General features: G+C 46.9%; 1 protein-coding gene across 1 annotated transcript in view; it reads right to left on the reverse strand.

Moving 5' to 3' along the window:
* Nucleotides 1–19239, reverse strand: part of Tln2 (talin 2) — a 432507-nt gene that overhangs the window by 57843 nt on the left and 355425 nt on the right. The window contains 7 exon segments of the mRNA XM_059268180.1: nt 804–905; nt 3116–3262; nt 8964–9134; nt 11467–11568; nt 14026–14158; nt 15909–16090; nt 16758–16898. Coding sequence (XP_059124163.1) covers nt 804–905; nt 3116–3262; nt 8964–9134; nt 11467–11568; nt 14026–14158; nt 15909–16090; nt 16758–16898 — 978 coding nt within the window.

The raw sequence follows: 19239 nt of genomic DNA on the forward strand, positions 1-19239 counted from the left end.
GGGAAGGCCTTCGTGAGCCAAGCTCAACCTCTAGTGGACACACAATTACATGACAGAGTCAGTGAGGGCGGTGCCTCGGCCACTCCAGCTGGGCCACTTCAATCCCCAGCTCAGGTTTATGCGGCAATCCTCCCTAATCTACAGCATTTGGGACTCCGAGTGGAGAGGCACACGTTCTATGTATTAACTCTCTGAAGATCTCATTTGTCATCCTTCATGTAACTCTATAACGTCGAGAGAGCACACACTGCTTCCCAGTGCCGTTTACGAAGATTCATCTGGAACAGTGTTTTTGCATTATGTTTCAGTGAAAAAAAAATATTACATTCAAGAGTGATACAGCTTCTGCTGTCAGGAATTAAGAAAAAAATAAACCACGTTAATTCTGCCTACAAGACTAATTGCCCAAGTGATTATTTGATTTGGTCAGAGAGCTTCATCTTTTTACTATTTCACTCTCAAATATCTGTTTTTATACTAGAATTTAAATCTATTAAAAAACACCCTGAGTCCTTTCAGAGATGAGTAAGACTCGTTCCTCCTTAATGTCACCTTCTTTCTTATTTCCTGACTTCTCAAATGTTCTCTTCTGCCTCTGTTCCCTGTCCTCATGCTCAAGTCTCTGGGGCTTCTCGACCACAAGCAGCCAGAGGGACTAGAGAAGGAGGTAGGAGCTGGCATCCGGGAGGAACTGGCATCGTGGGCTGGCCACTCTCTCCAACACAGATCCCAGATTTGAAGACTCGGATGGCGCAGACAGAAGGGCAACCCACAGTGGGTGGGGCGGCTCCTTTTCTCCTTACCATTTCCTGAGCCGTGACGGCAATAGCTTTGGAGTATTTAACCACGGTTGTCTGGTAGTCAACAAATGTTCCCTTTGGTTCTGGAGGTGTGCCTTCATCCAGCTGTGGAGAAGAGAAGAGCCCAGGAGTCATAAGAAGCCTGGTTAAGCGGAGGCTGTACTTGTAAAAATTAGAAACGTAGGAAAAATAGAGAGGCCTTCAGAGGTGTTTTGATCCAAACTCAACCCCAACTTCTATAATCAGAATTTCAATGGAGGTGTAAGTAAGACATCCCAAGGACATAGGCAAGATGGGGTCCCGGTTCTATCATACAGGAGTGGGCAGTATTTCAGAGGAATAGTGATTTAGCTAGGTCTTTCAGATAAGGAGGAAGGAACGCCAGGAAGAGGGAAAGCATTGGAGCACATGCTGATGAGTCTGATGATGCTTCCAGGAGAATACAGAGTGCTGGAAGATGAGGGGGGAGAGGAGGCAGAATATACATCACCAAGGACTCCCACACCACCAACATCTGTGCTGGAGAATGCCTAGTGATGGTCGAAGTCAACGACAGAGAACTGGAGCAGCCAAGAACAACTCGCTGCCCGCCTGCCTCCAAGTGCACCAGCAATTAGGAAAAGGAAGAAAGGAGGACTATGAAGATGGAGAAGGAGGGGGAGGAAAAGCCAAAGACTCCAGTGGAGGAAAAGGCCACCCACTTCACCGCTATCAACACCTTCATCATCATGATGTTGAAGAGCACCCAGATGATATTCCAGGATCGGCACCAGAGGGTGTGAAAATCAACACGGGGGGGGGGGGGGACCAACTATTGTAAGGACAGCATCAGCAAAGGGGAACGGGCACGGAGAGGGGTGGGAGTGAGGCAAGATCTGTTGGATGGAGCGTCTTGACATCACGGTGGGACCTGGACAGGCAGCTGAGGAAATCTCACAGTAAGTGAGGCTCATGAGCTATCAAAGAAAGACCTCAGGGACCGCCTTTCACTTTCTGGGGATTTATAGGACATTTCCCTACGTTTACATTAATACTGAGAAAAAGAAAAAGAGGGTCGTTTGACTTTTAACTGCTACTAAGAAACTGTGAACTCCATTACTTAACATTCCTGATGGACACGTGGTTTGTTTTCAAAGTTCTGGTGTTCTGAAAGTCAAACAAAATCTCCCGAGCCTCGTTTAAAGGCCTTGAGGAGGATGGAAAATTGATTTATTATCTGCCAAGCCATCCATATTTGAATCATAAGCAGCACACAGTGGACACTGATAGAGACTCTGAAAAAGTAGAGCCTCAGGTCTTCTAAGGGAGACATGGTCCAATGCATGCTCCTTCACTAGTGTGAAGATGATGCAAAAGGTTGAGGAGTCCTTACTCTAATGATCGTTCCATGGAATCATTCCTTTATGGAGACAGGGGTAACTAATTGCTACATCAGCAATTTCAGACTGCATATTCTCCTGAAACACTATACTGATGTTTTCACAATCCAACAGCAGGCATTCTCCGACACAGACACTGTCTAACACTACTGTTCCTGCCCTCACAGGCTGACAATCAAATGTTGATGAACAACTGTTTACCCCAACACTATCAAAAGGACATGACCAGAGACAGAATCCTTGCAGAACAAATAGAAACCATGAAGCTGAAACCCTCTTCAGCCTGAAGCATTGTCAACTGATTGGTTGCCGAGTAAGAAAATGACTCCTGTTGTCCCCATAACTGTCGCATCTGAGAGCTCACCAAGGCCTTTCATACATACTATTTAATGGTTTATGCATTTAAGTAGATGCCAACAGCATAAGATATTTGAAAGTCCCATTAAAGATTCCTAGGTTCCACTTTATCGAGACTGCAACAGAGCAAGTCAGGGGTAGAGTCCAGGATCCTGCATTTTAGAAAGTTCCCCAATTTCAGTGTAGCCATTCCAAGTGCTAACACTCGGAAATCACTTTCTAACTCCTCTTGGGAGTTTGTTCCCCATCACAGGACTATGACAAGGACACAAGGTCTAAGTAATTATTTCTATTTTACAAACAAGTAAACCAATGAGTCTTTCACAATGTCTACTTTACCACATATAAACTGGGAAGAATTACACAGTGGCTTACAGAGCTGGTGAACTAATAATGAAGAAAGAATGACATGGATACATGACTGGCCATCTGCTCATTAGCTACACCCTTCAGGAAAAGAAGGCTTGCTGGTCTCCGCCTTGACTGACAATCAGTTTCCCAGAGAAGACCATGTAGAGACGGTATGTGAGAGAGATGGAGATGTGGTTGGAGGGGTTCTAGGAGCTAGCTTAAGCCTACCTTGCTCATGGCCTCTGCGATGGCATCCACCATGCCACCCACCAGCCCCACTTCACTGGCAGCTTCATTTAGTGTCACCATAATGTCGTCCACAGCTTCCTTCATCAGTTGTGCAGCCTCCGTGATGGCATCGTGGGTGTGCTGTGCCTGAGAGGGGAATCAAAAATGTCTTCAGTAGCACGAAACGTTCATTCTTAAGAATCACTTGATCTGCTAAGAATAACCCTAAGAAGTCAGAAGACAGGGCTGGGCAGGGTGACACATGTCCATGATCCTGGCACTCAGGAGGCCAAGGCAGGAGGCCCTCATGTTTAAGGCTAACTTAAGCAGTACAGTGAGACTTTTGAAGACAAACAAGCAAACCCCAGGAGAATTACCCCCCAAGAAACACAACCATGTAATTAATACATTCAAAATGTTTCCTTTCCCTGATTTCATACATTTACTTGCAGAATCAAACGTAATCCCTTTTTACAATAAGAAGAGAAAAATGCAACACCCATCTGTCCAGGCTAGCTTTATATGCTGCTATATTCAAAACGGTAGAGAATGCCACAGGTTCCTAAATACACAAATTGACACATTTAATTTAAAAATCCATAATACAAAGAAAAAATGTTTTCATAACAAACGCACTTCTCTTCAACATTGCCCAGCACACTACCATTCTCGTTCTATAAATAAACTGGATTACGGAATGTAGGTAAGTACATACAAGAGACATAAATCTGCCGAGAGCATACGGGGCTGTAGACCTAGGTGATAAGTTACATTGCTGCACACTGGCAGACTAGAAGAGGAACGTCCTCCAAGGGCTGATGCTCTGCAGGTAAAACCCGAGTAACCACATGGTCTTCAAACAGCATCCCGGAGACTTGCCAATGTCAAGGGTGGAAATAGGGGCTCAAAGTGAATTAATGAATGGCTATGAAACAATGCCGGTGCAGGGCTCCCTACCAGATAGCTCACACGCGGGAAGACGGAAGAGCTAAGCTATGGGTGCAGGAAACCTAGGCTCTACCACTGACTGGCAACATGTCAGGGCTCGGCTTCCTTTTCAGTGAGATGGGAGGACTGTAAGAAGTCCACACTCTAGAAGTCTGATGAGCCACACAGGTGCGGACACCTCATGCATGAGAAGGGCAGGCCAGCAGGAAACTCCATCTAACCCTGTGTAATGTAACCGAATGCCAGTGACTTACACATCACAACCACACTGTCCTCAAGTACCGGGTCTGTCTGGGCAACAGCTGTGGTTATCCTGGCCCAACTCCGGGGTGTGGGGCCCCCCAAAGGCCCAAGATACTGCATCTTTACTTTGGTGAATATGAAGGAAGGGAAGCCAGCGGGACATAGACAAGGGGAACTCCTTGTCTTTGTTTTTAAATCAAAGAACTCCATGAAGAGGCACTGTGAGCCATGGGCCTGGGAAACAAGAAGAGTTTCTCAAATGTGGTATCTGGGAAGCTGTCAAACAGGCTTCACACAGCTATCCTTGGGACACTCGTCAGGACACACATTATTCTGCCTTTGGGATGGAACTGAGTCAGCTCATGATTTAGTTCCATAGCTGACTTCATGGCCTTATTCTGCTCCGAGTCCTCAAGGTGGTATTCCTGTGCAGAACTCTCTAGAGAAAGCCTCTAACCCCACAGATTCTCATTACACAAGGTCAGACAGAGGGGGTGTTTCCCTTGACATCTCGGCTGCCATGAGAACTCTATTGACACAACTCTACATGACCACATCAAAGCTCAACACGTGTTTCAGGAGTGAGGTGAACCATTGCCAAGCAGAGGCCTGCTTTCACCTGTGGCCTTCACAGGTCTCTGGAGAGCAAACTCTTAACAAGGGTGGAGCTGTTCTACAGAGAGGAGTTTGTGCCCCTCTCTCTGGCGGACAGACTATTGAAACAATGCTCCCCAGGAAACTGGAGTGTCCCCCAGGAATTTCATGCTGGGAAAAGCAAAGGCTGAGTCCTGGTGCAAGTCCAGAGGGAAGCCGTCTCCCAGGAAGAGAATTCACAGTTGGACTAGTCAGACCACCTTGCTGGAGAGACTGGAGCCCAGACAATGATGACGGGCGGGACCACACCGGGATTTGGATTGCTTAGCTATGCATACTTCTTGCCCTCTATTTAAACCTCAACTTGGGAATTGGAAGTTACTGGACCCTCTATTTGTTTTTCTTCCCAATGTGGCTATGATGAATAAATTATTCCCCGCCTTTCACCATTCCTTGTCTCTTCAACTGGCTCACTGAGGGCAGGTGCCAAACCTAGCTTGTCAGCACACAGCCACTTGGGAGCAGGCATCGAGGATGCCATAGATGGAGTAGAGCCAGGGTCTGACCTTAACAACTCTGGAAATGAGAATGTAACTCAGGGAAAGCTTCAGTGAAGCACAGAATGATCTTTGAACCTCCCTCCCAGTAAAATATCTTTGCTCCTGGATAGCCCAGAAATAAACTACCTCACTGTCTGCCCCGGAGATGAGCTGATGAAGTCTCTAGAAGGTTTGCTCTTCTTTATTATTCATATTCTCTCTCTCCTCTCTCCTGTGTGTGTATACATGTTCACGTGTGTGAATGTATGTGTAGGTGCATGTGTACACGTGCACACGAGTGTAGACATCAGAGGTTGACCTTAGGTGTCTCATCTTCAGTCACTCTCCACCTTATTTTGGCCAGCGAGCCTCAGGTCTCGGGGCTGAGACCACCTGCGTGTACTGCGCTGCCCAGTTTTGTAGGCAGGCGCTGAGGGTCTGAACTCCGGCCTTCGTTCTCGAGGGGCAAGCACTTCACTGACTGAGCCGTCTCCTCAGCCCATATCTGAGTTTTACAGATTTCTACAGCTCAGAGTTCACCTCCTCTGTGGCATCCCTAGGCATGACTTCCTCACCATGGCCTTCTGCTCCAAAGCCCAGGGGCAAGTTTCATCTTCTTTAAACAGCCCTGGCCCCAGTCCATACACTGTGGGCTGGCTGAGCACACTAGCTTTAGACGTCCAAAGACGTAGCGGGATCTCAATGAAATCACGCTTTAACAACCAGTGGCCCTCTAGGAAGCGAAGCGAGCAGGCCAACAATGAAGTCATTATTTTAGGGTTTGGAGCGATTCTTTATTACTGCTCCTCGCACACGAGAAAATCCACATCTGTTCTTTCTTGGACACGTGTCTGAGGACGGCTTCCAAGGAGCCGTTTCCTTCCGGATGGGACTTCCACTACAAAGGCCAGGATGGCAGGCAAAGACATCGGAGCAGCATGGAAAATGGGAGAAGACTACAGGAGTGCAGGAATGGATGTCAAAACTTCAGGGGTGGGGCAGGACAACAGATAATCCCGAGGGGATAAGGCTTGGCTGGGGTGCTGCATGCAGCAAACTTGAAGGGAATTCTATAGAAGAGAATGGGGGTGGGATGACCCAGAAGATGCTCAAGGGCGCGTGCACGTGCCTTGGCGTCTTGTTTTATTACTGGTCTGATTGGCATGGGGTGTCAGCCCTCAATGGCCTCAAGCGCTGAAGAACGAGTGACCGTGACTTCTGATCCTCTTGCCTCCTCCCTGCAAGGGCTGGGATATAGGTGTGTGTCACCACTCACAGTTTATGCAGCGCTGGGAATGGAATCCAGGACTTGGTGGATGCTAGGCTAGTGCTTTATCAACTGAGCTACATCTCGCATTCTTGTTTTCAAACACCACTCTCACCCAGACCCTATCAGGAGGCACTCATAATCAACCTTCCTGTTCAGTAGAGGAGACAAAGAAACGAAGAATTCGCTAGCAAGAGGCAGCACTGGGATTTGAACCCTTTATGTCTGATCCAGACCCTGGAGTGCTTGTTTTACCAAATCAGAACTACTGGTGACTATTTAACATCATTTTATTATGTGTTTATTTAAAATAAATTTGTACATTTATTTAGTGTATGTATGGGGTGTGTGTGTGTGTGTGTGTGTGTGTGTGTGTGTGTGTGAGAGAGAGAGAGAGAGAGAGAGAGAGAGAGAGAGAGAGAGAGAGAGAGAGAGAGACCCTGCATACCACAGCACATGGGTGGAGGTCAGAAGATAACTGAAGGAGTTGATTTTCTCCTTCAACATTGTGGGTCCTGGGAACTGAACTCAGATCAACAGGCTTGGTGACAATGACCTTTACCAGCTGAGCCAACCTACCAGTCTGACAACATTTTAACTTTGTTTCTTCTATAAATGAGATAAACAATACCAAACCAACAGCAAATAAAGCTTAATAAATATTCCCCCAAACAATAACATCTAAGTGGATTAATTATGTGGTCTTTTTGGCCTCTAAACAAAGGGTCTAAAGGGGCAGACTTGATGCCTGTTTCTGGGGTGATGAGGTGAAGCCTGTTACTTCAGCCCTTAGGAGGCTTGGGAGGATTACAAATTTGAGGCCATCCCTGGGCTACAAAGCCATTCAGGTCATTTCTGAGAAAGAGAGGGGTGGGAGAGAGAGAGAAGGGAGGGAGGAGGGAGAGAGACAGAGAGAGAGAGAGACATGGACCTAAGTAACAAAATAAAATATGGGTCTGTCTTAGCATTAGCTGTCAACTTGACAGAGCCTAGAATCACTTCAAAAATCTCATGTGAGGAACTGTCTTTATCAGACTGGTTGGAGGGCATGTCTGTGAGGGATTTCCTTAACTGAGGGCCGAGTCCATTTCGGACCGCACACCTTTAGGCAGGTGGTTCCAGGTGTGTAAGGAAGTGAGCTGAGCATAAGCCCACAAGTCCAGGAAAGAGCGAGCTGGTAAGCAGCATCCCTCCATGGTTCCTGCTTCTTCCAGCTCCCCGCCTTGAGTTCCTTCCTGACTTCCCTCAGTGATGGACTACCTTGGCAGTGTAAGCCAGATAAGCTCTTTGCTCCTCTAAGTTGCTCTGGGTCAGAAAGACACTAGAACAGGTGGTGCTATTTTCCTGTTCATTGGTCCCCACCAGCTCCCACGACTCACAGAACGGTCATACTCCTTAGCAAAGGAGATGAGATGCATCAGCACATCTTGATCCAACTTGTCCAACTGTGGTCCTCATCTGTGTATTCTAGATCAACCAGACTGCTTACAATTTTCTAAAGGCACCACATTCTTTTGTAATTCTGAGTTGTTATTTGTTTATTTGGGTATGTGTGTGCCTAAGTATATGCATGTACACCATGTATATACAGGCTGGAAGAGGGCATTAAATTATAGGTGTTGTGGGATACTTGATGTGGGTGCTGGGAACGGAAGCCAGGCCCTCTGCAAGAACAGCAAGTGCTCTTCTAAGCCACCTCTTCATGCCCTGTTACCACTTCTTAAGTTCTAAGCAAAATGTGGCACAAGCTCAGTCATCCATGACAGACTGTTGCCATCCATGCCTGGCTCTTAAAAGAAACTTCCTGAAGAAATGTCCCTCTTACAAATAGACAGGGTGGTGGTAGGGGGGCACTGTTATATTAAATTAGCATCTGTGGGCTGAGGAGTTAGCTCAGTGGTAAGAGTGCTTGCCTAGCATGTACAAGGCCCTCCAACCCTGCAAAAACAAGTAAGTAAACTAAATCACCATTCTATAAGAAGAATAGAAACCACCTTCACTGAAAGCAAATGGTGTTCCTTCATACAAGTTAGGCGTCAACATCTAGCAGGGACCTAGTAAGAGTACTGCCTCTGTTCCCACAATGAGCATACCATGCACTCTTCTGCCTACATAGCCTACCAAGGAAAGGGAACTTGTGAATAACCCTCAACTACACCTGTTTGGAAAGTCACTGGGTTATTTCTCCTTTAGACTGGAAAAGACAACACAGGAGGGACTTGGAATCCCAAGGCAGCCCTGATGCCTTGAGCCATACCTTGGGGTTTCCTCCACCTTCTTTGGCTGCGTACAGCATCTGCAGGGCGGACTCTGCGAGGGTCTTGGTCTGGTCCAGCACTGTCATCTGCTGTTGATGGTCCAGCATCTTGGAGGCGACACCGACTGCAGCTAAGATCAAGGGCTCAAAGTAGCCTGCCAGCTGTGTCACCTTTCAAGAAAGAGAAACCCCAGATACATCATGTAAATTCAGGCCTCCTTCTGGAGGGGCCCCTTGGTGAGAAGGGGGTTTGGAGCAAGGATGGGATGACTCATAGGAAAAGATGTATTTGGCTATAACTTGCCTTCAAAAATAACCACTATTTAACAGTCTATTGCTTGGGTTTTCTTCCTTCAAGGAATCCTCCATCTCCTCTCCATATATGGTAAGAAACTCACTCTGGGATTCAGAGGTAGACACTAGACTCATACCCAATTTTATAAATTGTCCGTTTTGTAAGTAAGAACTGTTAAGAATAAAGGACATCTTACAGGTTCAGAAGGGACGGGGACTAGAAGAAGGAGACGGTAGTGAGGTGGGGTGAGATGAAGAGACTGCAAGGTTTGCAGTAGACTGTCCAACTGGCGTGGCCACCAAGCACTGGACCAAACCACGGGAGTGGAATAAAAGCAAACTGATTTTACCACTGTCTAACTGCTTTGTTTGGCTCACCCTGGGAAAATAAAAAAGTTTGTCAAGGGGCTGGGAATACAGCTCAGTGATAAATCACTTTTCTAATGTGTGAGGGGGTCCTGGGTATGGTCACCAGTGCTAAAACCGAACCGAACTAAACCGAACTTCACAACCAAAAGAACAAAAGCAAAACAGATCAAGACAGCTACCTACTGCCCTAGGACAGACTTCCTTCTGGAGGACCATGCCACATACATGCAATACATGTATATATGCTGGACATTTGAGTACCCTACAGCCAAATGTCACAAATATTTATCAGGCACATGCCCTGTGCTTTTAGCTCTTTGTCAAATGTTTCCCATCCAATTCCTTAGTTAATCTTGCCCTAATTTTAAGAGGCAGCTCCAGATGAAGAGAAACTGAGGCACAAGTTACGCAGGTGGGTGGAGATGAGGTGGGGACTGGGCTCACTTCACAGCCTGGCTCTAGGCTCCTACCCTCTTCTCTCTGCGGCCTTTCATGCTTTAATTTGTAGTCTAGTCCTGCTGCCCTCAGACTTGAGAAGTTCATCGCTCGGTATCTGTTTCTTGCTTTGTGACATATTTGAAGTCTGAGGGTGATAGAGCGACAGCCCTCTACCTAACAGCTCAAGGACCATATTTTCGTATCTGGCTCCATCTAGTCCCGCTCTAATAAAACAAACCAGCACCGATGGCTGGTCTAATTCCTCATTTTTGTGCAGTCATAACTCACTGCTGGGATTCCCATTGAGGGTATTTCTATATACGTCTTTAGCCTGTGTCTTCATTAAGGCTTTTTTCCCACCACATGGAGGAAAGGTAAGTGTTCTGGGGATGTACGCAGAGAGAGACCACCACACACAAGTAGGCACTGGGTCACAAACAAAGCAAGGGTTGGGGGATTATGAGGACAAGCCCAGGTATGAGTAGCAGTGTCCGAAAAAAAAGAACAATATTAGTCATTGCTGCTAACAGTGAGAAGGGACTCCTGGCCAGCAATAACAATACTTCTGTTCTGCTATTCTCATTAGGTTATCTTATAGAGACGTGAGCGGGGCTGCTGCTGACCTGCTGTGCCTTTATGTGCATGTGCGTGTCTGCACTCATATATTTGGGTGCATGTGGAGGCCAGAGACTGATACCTGGTACTTTCCTTAATTGCTCTCCATCTTATTTTATTTGTGTGTGAGGTGTGTGTGTATGTGTATGATTGGGTCTGTATGACCATTTTCACATGTGACAGACTAGAAAAGGTCTAGTGTCTTCCTTGATCAGTCTCTGCCTTATTTCCTTGAGAAAGGATCTCTCACTGAATCTCCAGGATCTGCCTGTCTCTGCCCCACAACACTGGGGTTACAGGCACACACAGCAATGTTGGGCTTTGTACATGAGTGCTAGAGATTCAAACTCAGGCCTCCATGCTTACACAGTGGGTTCTCTTACTCCCCGAGCCATCTGTCCCTTGATCTTAATTTCTGAGATAGGGTTCTCTAAACTTGGAGCTTGCAGATTTGGCTGGAATGGCTGGCCTATGAGCCCCAGAGATCCTCCTGCCTCTGCCTCCTCTGTGCTGGGTTTACAGGTGTGTATCAGTGCCTCCAGCTATGTGGGTGCTGGGGATCCAAACTCTGGTCCTCATGCTCGCATAGCAAGAACTTTCCTTGAGACACTTCCCCACACCTCTCTGGGTGCCTCTGAAAGGAACGCTTGAAGACCAGGAAGGAAGCCCGCAAGCCGACCATGGGTGGATCTGGCTCCCTGCTGCAGGTCCCAGCCGGAGCAAGGCCACCTCCCTACACACACACTTCCCCTCTCTCTCTTAGCGGGATGCCCTGATTGCACGGTACCTTGTGTCCCAGCTGGGCAGCTTCCCCTCGAGCTGCTGTGGCAATGGGATCAATAAGATGCCCGATTTCCTGGACCACCGAGGTCAGCTGCTCCTGCAGGGCCTGGGAGAGAATTGTCAAGGTCATTTGCCAATCGTTCCCTACGGCGCTGTGTCATTCTGAAAAGCCCTTTATGAAGGGCAAGGGGACCTGCATGGAATCAGAATGTCTGGATGCTCCCCTGACCTTCCATGCCCTGGCTTGCCTTGTTCCCCTCTCTCTCCTCAGATGAGCGATGAGGCAAGCCTGAGAGAAGTGTTTCTCACTGGCTTCATTCCCAGAGCACTGGCAACTGATGCTGGTGGTGTCTGCACGGCAGGTTATATAGCATGATTACTGGGAATGTGGAATAGCTGTACTTTCCAAGGAGAGACAACTTGGTCCAAATGGAGGCAGTTCATTGGGGACTGAGGGAACATCCAGGTCTTGGTGTTCTCAGAACTTAAAGAGGAAGGAAAAGGTGATGTGAAAATGTGATCAGTTCTCTGAAGGCGTCCCTGAGGGTGCATCATGAAGACACCAGGTGGGCTACATGCAGAGCTTAGTCAGACTCTGCTCACTGTCCTTGGTGGCTTGTAGGCAAATATTGGAAATGACACTCCTGAGGTATTTCTCATCAGGTCCGAGATGGTTTAACCTCTCTGCACCAAAGAAATGAGCTCAGGCTGTTAGGAGATAGGGAAGGAAAGCTGCCAATGCTGGGAGGGGGTGGTTGTGGGGTGAGGAATTCAAAGTTGGAGATTAACTGGAAGCAGGAAAAATCCTATCCACTTCTCAAAATCACCTTAGGAACTGGATAGGTTCAGGGTTAATAGATAAAAGCCCTGGGCATCTTAGAGATAGATGTACATCCCACATGTTATCTAATAAAGTGACAATATCCTTCCTGCGTTTGTTACTCTGCCACAGAACCGTGGTGTACTTGAGCGTGAGGGCTTCAGGCAGAGTTCACTCTGGGAAAAAAAAAAAGCTTAAGGGGCAAGCTTGAAAACAAAACAAAAAAAGAGCTAGAGAGATGGGCAGGCAGAGAGAAGCGTCCCTAGAGTCCAAAGGCCTTATTTAGCTAATTATTTATTATCCTCACACACTTAACGTGATTATGGACAAGAATGCCAGAGAATCCCTTTGGTGTTTTACAATAGGTGGTTTGTTAAATTCAATATTGTAAAATGAAGGCCCTTGGATGTAAAGGGGGTACATTTTCTTCTTATTGGGGGAGATAAGGCAGAAAACGTAGTTTAGAAGGGATGGAGAGGGGGACATTTCTGGGGTGGTGGTTATGGGGTTTGGGGGGAGGGTAGTGTCTAAGTAGCCCTGGCTGTCCTCGAACTCATAGAGATCAAATTGTCTTTGTCTGCTGAGTGCTGGGATTAAGGGTGTGTGACACCAAACCTGACTTCATGACCTGGGGGCTTAATGTATATATGTTCCCCTTGAAGAACAGGCTTAAAAGAGTAATTCTAGCTTTTCACATGGTTATTATGCTTAGTCCTACTCCTCATTTCCTGGAAGTGTGTGTGTGTGTGTGTGTGTGTGTGTGTGTGTGTGTGTGTGTGTGTGTGTAAAGCCGAAGTAGAACAGATAGCTCCATTAAAGAAAATGAGCATTGCTTAGCTCTAGGTCCACTGCATAGAGAGCAGGGACAGAGTCAATTATGCCTAAATTCTATGGCAGTAAGGTCATCACACCGTTCATGCAAACAGAATGCTTTCTGAATATTGGGTACTGTGCCCTTAGGAGAGAAATAAGTATGGGCTGCGAACTTTGCATAGGTAACAAGTAACGCAAGAGAGACCACAAAGAACAGATAAAGTGAGGATGGGGAGATGCTCAGGGGGTAAAGCGTATGATATACAAGCATGAGGACCTGCGTGTCTATAACCCAAGTGCAGGGAGTGGGGGATCCTAAGGGCTCACTGGCCAGCTAGCCTAGCTGAGGGTAAGCTCCAGGTTCTGGAGAGGACCTGTCTTAATAGAGGAGCAACTGAAGTCTCCAGCTCCACATGGGTGAGAACTCCCATACACACATGTGTATAACACACACAGGGTGAATGAAGTGGCCCAAAATTATAGGATGCTAAGCACCCCACCCCCCCCAATGCACACATATGAGATAAAGAATAACTCGGGGCACAACTCTTCATTCTGGATGGGATCCAATGCATTAGAGTTTAATGCCAAACTTGCCCCAAAATGTGCAAAGACAAAAATGTGGCCAGAGAGAAGCATTCAAGCTTTGCATGCCCAGGCCTGCTCCTGCACGGACCTGTGCAACTGAACACAGCAGTCCACCTTAGGACACAGAATTACCCAACAGCGATCACTTTCCTGCAAACGTCAGCCTCATTTGAATGCTCTTCCTAGCTGGCATGCTCTTTCCCACGTCCTCTTTCTTTTCTGAGCACTGGGCCTACTCCCTCGCCTGACTTCCCTGGTTGGTGCCACAGGGGCGGGCTGTCCATTATCACACTCCAGCATTAGAGACATCTCCTCCCATTTCCTCTGGAGTTTCCAGCCTACCTCCACAGAGATGTCGTCCCTTGTGGCCAGGCTCTGGCTGACTGCTGCCAGGGAGGCCTGCTCAATGTCCCTGATGCAGCGGTTGATGCCATCAATGGAGTAGTCACACTCCCTCTGCCCAGGGGCCTTGTCCCTAAAAAGGGACAGAAGAAACCAAACAAAAGTACGTAAGGCTTAAACATGTCACATCTTGCTCCTCCACTGGTGTGCGAGGAGCCTCCGTCCCACTTCGACATGATCGCCTTTACTAAGCAGTGCATCTCTGAGGCTTGCTCAGCAAAGCCTGGTACACAGCCCATGCATTTCTTAATTAACACTTGTACCTGACATATTTCTAGCAGGAAGAATGGAATCTGGCCCTTCCTCGCAAGCTAATAATAGGCAATTGTAAAGGAAGCAATTTGCACTTGGGTGCTTCTTCCACTTTCTACTAAAGTAAAACAAGTTGTGTGTGTGTGTGTGTGTGTGTGTGTGTGTGTGTGTGTGTGTGTCCATTTGTATACAAGTGCTTGCAAACATCAGCACATGGAGACTGTAAGAGGAAGTCAAGTGTCCTACTTTATCAGTCTCTGTGTTCGTGCCTTAAGACAGGGTTTCCCTCTGAAGCTGGGGCTAGTGTGGCAGCTAGCAGGCCCATCAATCCTCATGTATTTGTCTCCCACAGTTCTAGGACTACAAGCACACGCCCAGGCCTGGCTGTTTATATGGAGCTAGTTATTCAAACTCAGGCTCTCATGCTTCCGCAGCCAGCTTCTCTCCACTGAGCCATCTCTCCAGCCACTGAAGGTGAAAGTGCAGCACCATTTACAGTGCAAACACACTCAGTGTTCCACAGTGCACACGAGTCACAAGCTCCTGGGCTGCAGGAGGAGCTGAAGTATTCAGAGGATTTGTCTTTGCACTACATTAAGAAAAAGTTAATTATAGCTTTGAGCTTCAGAAGCAATTAAGAAGCAAAATGCTGTAACTAAGAAAACAAACACACTCCATGTTGTAGGATACTAACTTCTCAACTTGAGAAATGTCGTTTTCTCAGTCTTTGGGTATTACCAAGAAGGTCAAAATACCCAGAGTTAGTATAGGCTGTAGAATATTCCTTTTGTCTTATTACTAATCTAAAAGAATTTGAATAGCAGAGCTCTCTAAGCTCCTACAAGTTGATAATTCAGTGTGATGGTTAGAAGGGCTGGGACAGGAGCCTTCGGGCGACCATGAGAACATCTCTCAAGTTCCCTTGACCAAAACTTCACAGTAGTTAAAATGGAAACAATGATAATATCTACTTTAAATTAAGATGTGATGATCAGAAAAGGCAATGTAGGTAAAGTATATGGAATAATATCTGGTTTATAATAGGTGCTTAGATTTGCTGTTATCGTGGCCAGTACTATTCATGGGTCTCAAAAGAGAGAAGAAAGAGATGATTGTCATTTTCTTAGTTTGCTTTTCTGTTACTGTAATAAACCTCCTGGGGAGGAAAGAAAACTCCTCTTATCTCACAGGGAAGTCAGGGCAGAAGCTCGGTACAGGAACTTAGAGGCAGGAACTGAAGCAGAGACCATGGAATAATGCTGCTTACTGGCTTGCTCAGCTACCTTCCTTATATAGCCCAGACCCATCTGCCCAGGAACGCACAAGTGCGTGGGCTAGGCTCTCTCACATCAATCATCAGTAAAGAAAATGCCCCACAGACATACCCATAGGCCGGTATGGTGGAGACTATTCCTCAACTGACGTTCCTTCTTCCCAGGTGACTCTAGTTTGTGTCAAGTTCTTTATCAAGATTAGCCATTACAGTAATGATCAGCATTACAGGATGGGCATAATCCCTTCCTACTCTATTCAGATGCAGGCTGGGAACTCTCTCTAGATGAGAAACTGACCTGATAGATGTGATGAGACTCTTAATGGAGTCCGACACGGTGTGGGAATGTCCAGCCAACACAGACCAGGTGGGCGGATCTTTGGGATTGATGGCCAGAGAGCGTGCAGTGCGGATGAGGTATGATGAGCTCTCCAGCATGGTCTTGGCTGAGACCAAGATTGGTTCCTGTGCCTGGGAGCCCTAAGATCAAGCAACAGAGAAGTGAAAGGTGAATGTGCAGAGACCAGTAAGTTGGGCCCTAGAAAGTCTTATTCTTCAAGTCAGTACTTCTGCTCTGCAGAAGGAAGCTAGCTAACAGAAAGGGTCCAGACTAGGACAATGTGGCTTGTTCCTGAAATTATATATATATTGGTTTTTCAACACAGGTTTTCTCTGTGTAGCTTTGCACCTTTCCTGGAACTTGCTTTTTAGATCAGGCTGGCCTCGAATTCACAGAGATCTACCTGCCTCTGCCTCCCAAGTGCTGGGATTAAAGGCGTGCGCCACCACCGCCTGGCTATATTTCTTTTCTTAAATAAAATTTTGGAGTATGATGCACTTCGTGAATGAATCGGCCCCAATTCCAGACACAGAGATTATTCTCAGTTTCAAGCTATTATTTCTTAAAAGATAGACATTCACTGAGCTTAGCAACTGTGCATGAAGTACCATCCATAGTAACACAGTATAGCAATGACCTGTGTACATAGCACACTACTTAGTTCTGCAGAATACTGTGCTTACTCATGGAACACAGTCCAGAGGGTGCCCACACCAGGTCTTTTGGAGCTTTAACTACCCATGCTCATTCTACTTCCTACAGAATTGGCCTAGACTCTAGAGTTCCGATTGCTGCAGACTCCCCTACCTCAGAGCTGATCTGAGCAGGAATGCTGACAAACTCAGGGTTTGATGCAAAGGCGGTCAGGTTCTCCACAGCTTCGATCAAGGGTGTGGTAGCAATCCGACACTTATTGCGGTTGTCTTCAGAGAAATCCCCATCCAGGGCCTGATGGGAAAGAAATGGAGAGTTCATCCCACTGAGAAACATGTTCCATTCCTAAGGCACAACAGCCACCTCCCAAGAAGAGAGGATGGTTCAACGGGAATACTACTCCTCAACCAGTAGGAAGCAATTGGAGCGATCCATCCCTGCTGCCGACCAGGAGGCCCAGGTAGCCATCCTCAGGAACAGTCCAGATGTGCAGCTCAGGACAGCAGTCTTGTTGTCACACCTGGCTGCCAAGCCACTTTCTCTTCCACTTCTGAGATGAGATCCTCTTGGAATCCTCTCCACTAAGTCCATTCCCTCACAAATGACAAAGATCCTTTACATGGTGTGACACTTCTGCCCAGCCTGTCTCCCTTCTTCAGTTCTGGGAATGAAAACCAGAATCTACCCCTGAGTTAAATCTCCAATCCCTCACACTTCCAACTTTCCTAAGCTCTACATCTAAAGCTCTCCTATCCGTGTAAGACCAACATCTTAGAATGAAGACAATGGAATTCAATGCAAAAGAATAGACTAGACCTACCCAAACAAATGGGCAATTCCTAACACACACACACACACACACACACACACACACACGCACGCACGCACGCACGCACGCACGCACGCACGCACGCGATGGTCTATCTAGTTAAGGAGGTTGCACACAAAAGGGTACCTATTGCACAATTCCATTCATGAAAGTAAAAAAACAGGTAAAACTAACTGGGGTTTTAGAAGCTGGGCGACACTCTGGAGGAGCTGGGACACAAAAGTCAGGGCAGAGGTGACTTCTGGGTGCTGGTTAGGTTCTATTTCTCAATCTAGCTATTGTTACTCAGTATGTGCAGCTTGAGACAATTCACTGAGCTCTTGACATGATGTGTTTCTCCTCTCTACATTTTATGCCTCATCTGTATTTAATTAGCAGCAGACACCACAAGAGGACTGAGTGATCAGACATGTTGTAGATTCAGGGCCAGCTTGGTGAGGATCCAGATGTGACCTGGGATACATGTCAAGCTGCCTTACAAAGGGTTAACCCTTGAGGTCTAGCTTCTCCAAGCTTGGACTCCACCTCTTCAACAAAGCAGCCTGTGAAGGAGCGCCACTGCCCTGTCTTCTAGCAGAAGGCTTCATGGAGAAGGCAGTTTCGCTTGCAGAAGAATGCAAATTTCCTTGTTAAATGACCAATTAAACTTTTAATTTAATCCTTATGAGCAATCTATAAAAGCCTACTTAGACAATTAGTGAACAAACAAACCAGAGGCATTGGCAGTATCTGAGCAGCTGGGTCTGAGGTGGGAGTGAGCTGTTCCTCAGTAAGGCAAGAGGAGGCAGGCACTGTAGGTCTGAAGGCTACTTCTGAGTAACAAAGGCATTCCGGCCAGGCCTTGGCAGCTTGGGATAATAATTACATAGCCACAATGCTAATATTTTCAGAGGCATTCATTCCCATGAGCCTGCTCACTTACCATCCTCAGTAATTTCCATGCCTAGCTTGCCTGGCTTCCCTCACCCAACAGACCCTGACCCTGCTCTAACCTCTTCAATTCAACCACTCTTCGAGGCCCACTGGAGACCTTAACCAACGCCTGTTACTTCTTGCTCACATGCATGGCCCACCTCTAATTGCCCTCCTGTACTCACTAGATGTTGAGTCTACATTGCTGCCCTGGCCATAAGGAAAAGGGTTACCTCCAAGCACTGACCTCACTGTGCTATTCATGTTATAGCCTCCTTGAGGTTCGGTGCTACCAAGACACAGAGCAAGCTGGGAATACCAGTGGGAGGCGCGGTGGTGGATGCCACCTGGCAGGTACCTGATATAAATGGTCCCAGCCGAGAAAATGGGTGAAGCAGGAGGATAGTCAGAGTGAACTTTGGAGACCAAGGAGCTTGGGCAGTTCTTCAAGTTGCATTGCCTAGGTGCTGAAATGACATGGTTTCCTTTCTTCCTCTCACCTCTCCAAACTCAGGCCTGCTCCTTTCCTATCTCCTTCCCTGTCTGCAAGGATGGAAAACATCTGACCAGGTCATCAACCCTCATTTGAACTTTTACACCAACTGAAAAGATGACGCAAGGTAAATCTGAAGGAACAGCCTCAAAACATGGACCAACAAGATGCCAAGAGGATTTCTTTGGCTCAGCACAGATCCTAAAAACCACATCTCATGGAGCCCATTGCTATTCACAGGACGGCACTGAATAACATGGGCTATGGCAGAAACCTATCACTCTCCTGCTTTGGCTTTCAAAAGGGAAAAGCTATTTCCCCAAAAGGAGGCATTGGGCATTAGAAAGGGTGATCTGTAAAGCTATTATTTCACTTCCAAATTTTGCTTCTGCTGGGTCTGA

Source organism: Peromyscus eremicus, chromosome 7 (assembly GCF_949786415.1).
Source record: "Peromyscus eremicus chromosome 7, PerEre_H2_v1, whole genome shotgun sequence".
Classification (NCBI taxonomy): domain Eukaryota; kingdom Metazoa; phylum Chordata; class Mammalia; order Rodentia; family Cricetidae; genus Peromyscus; species Peromyscus eremicus.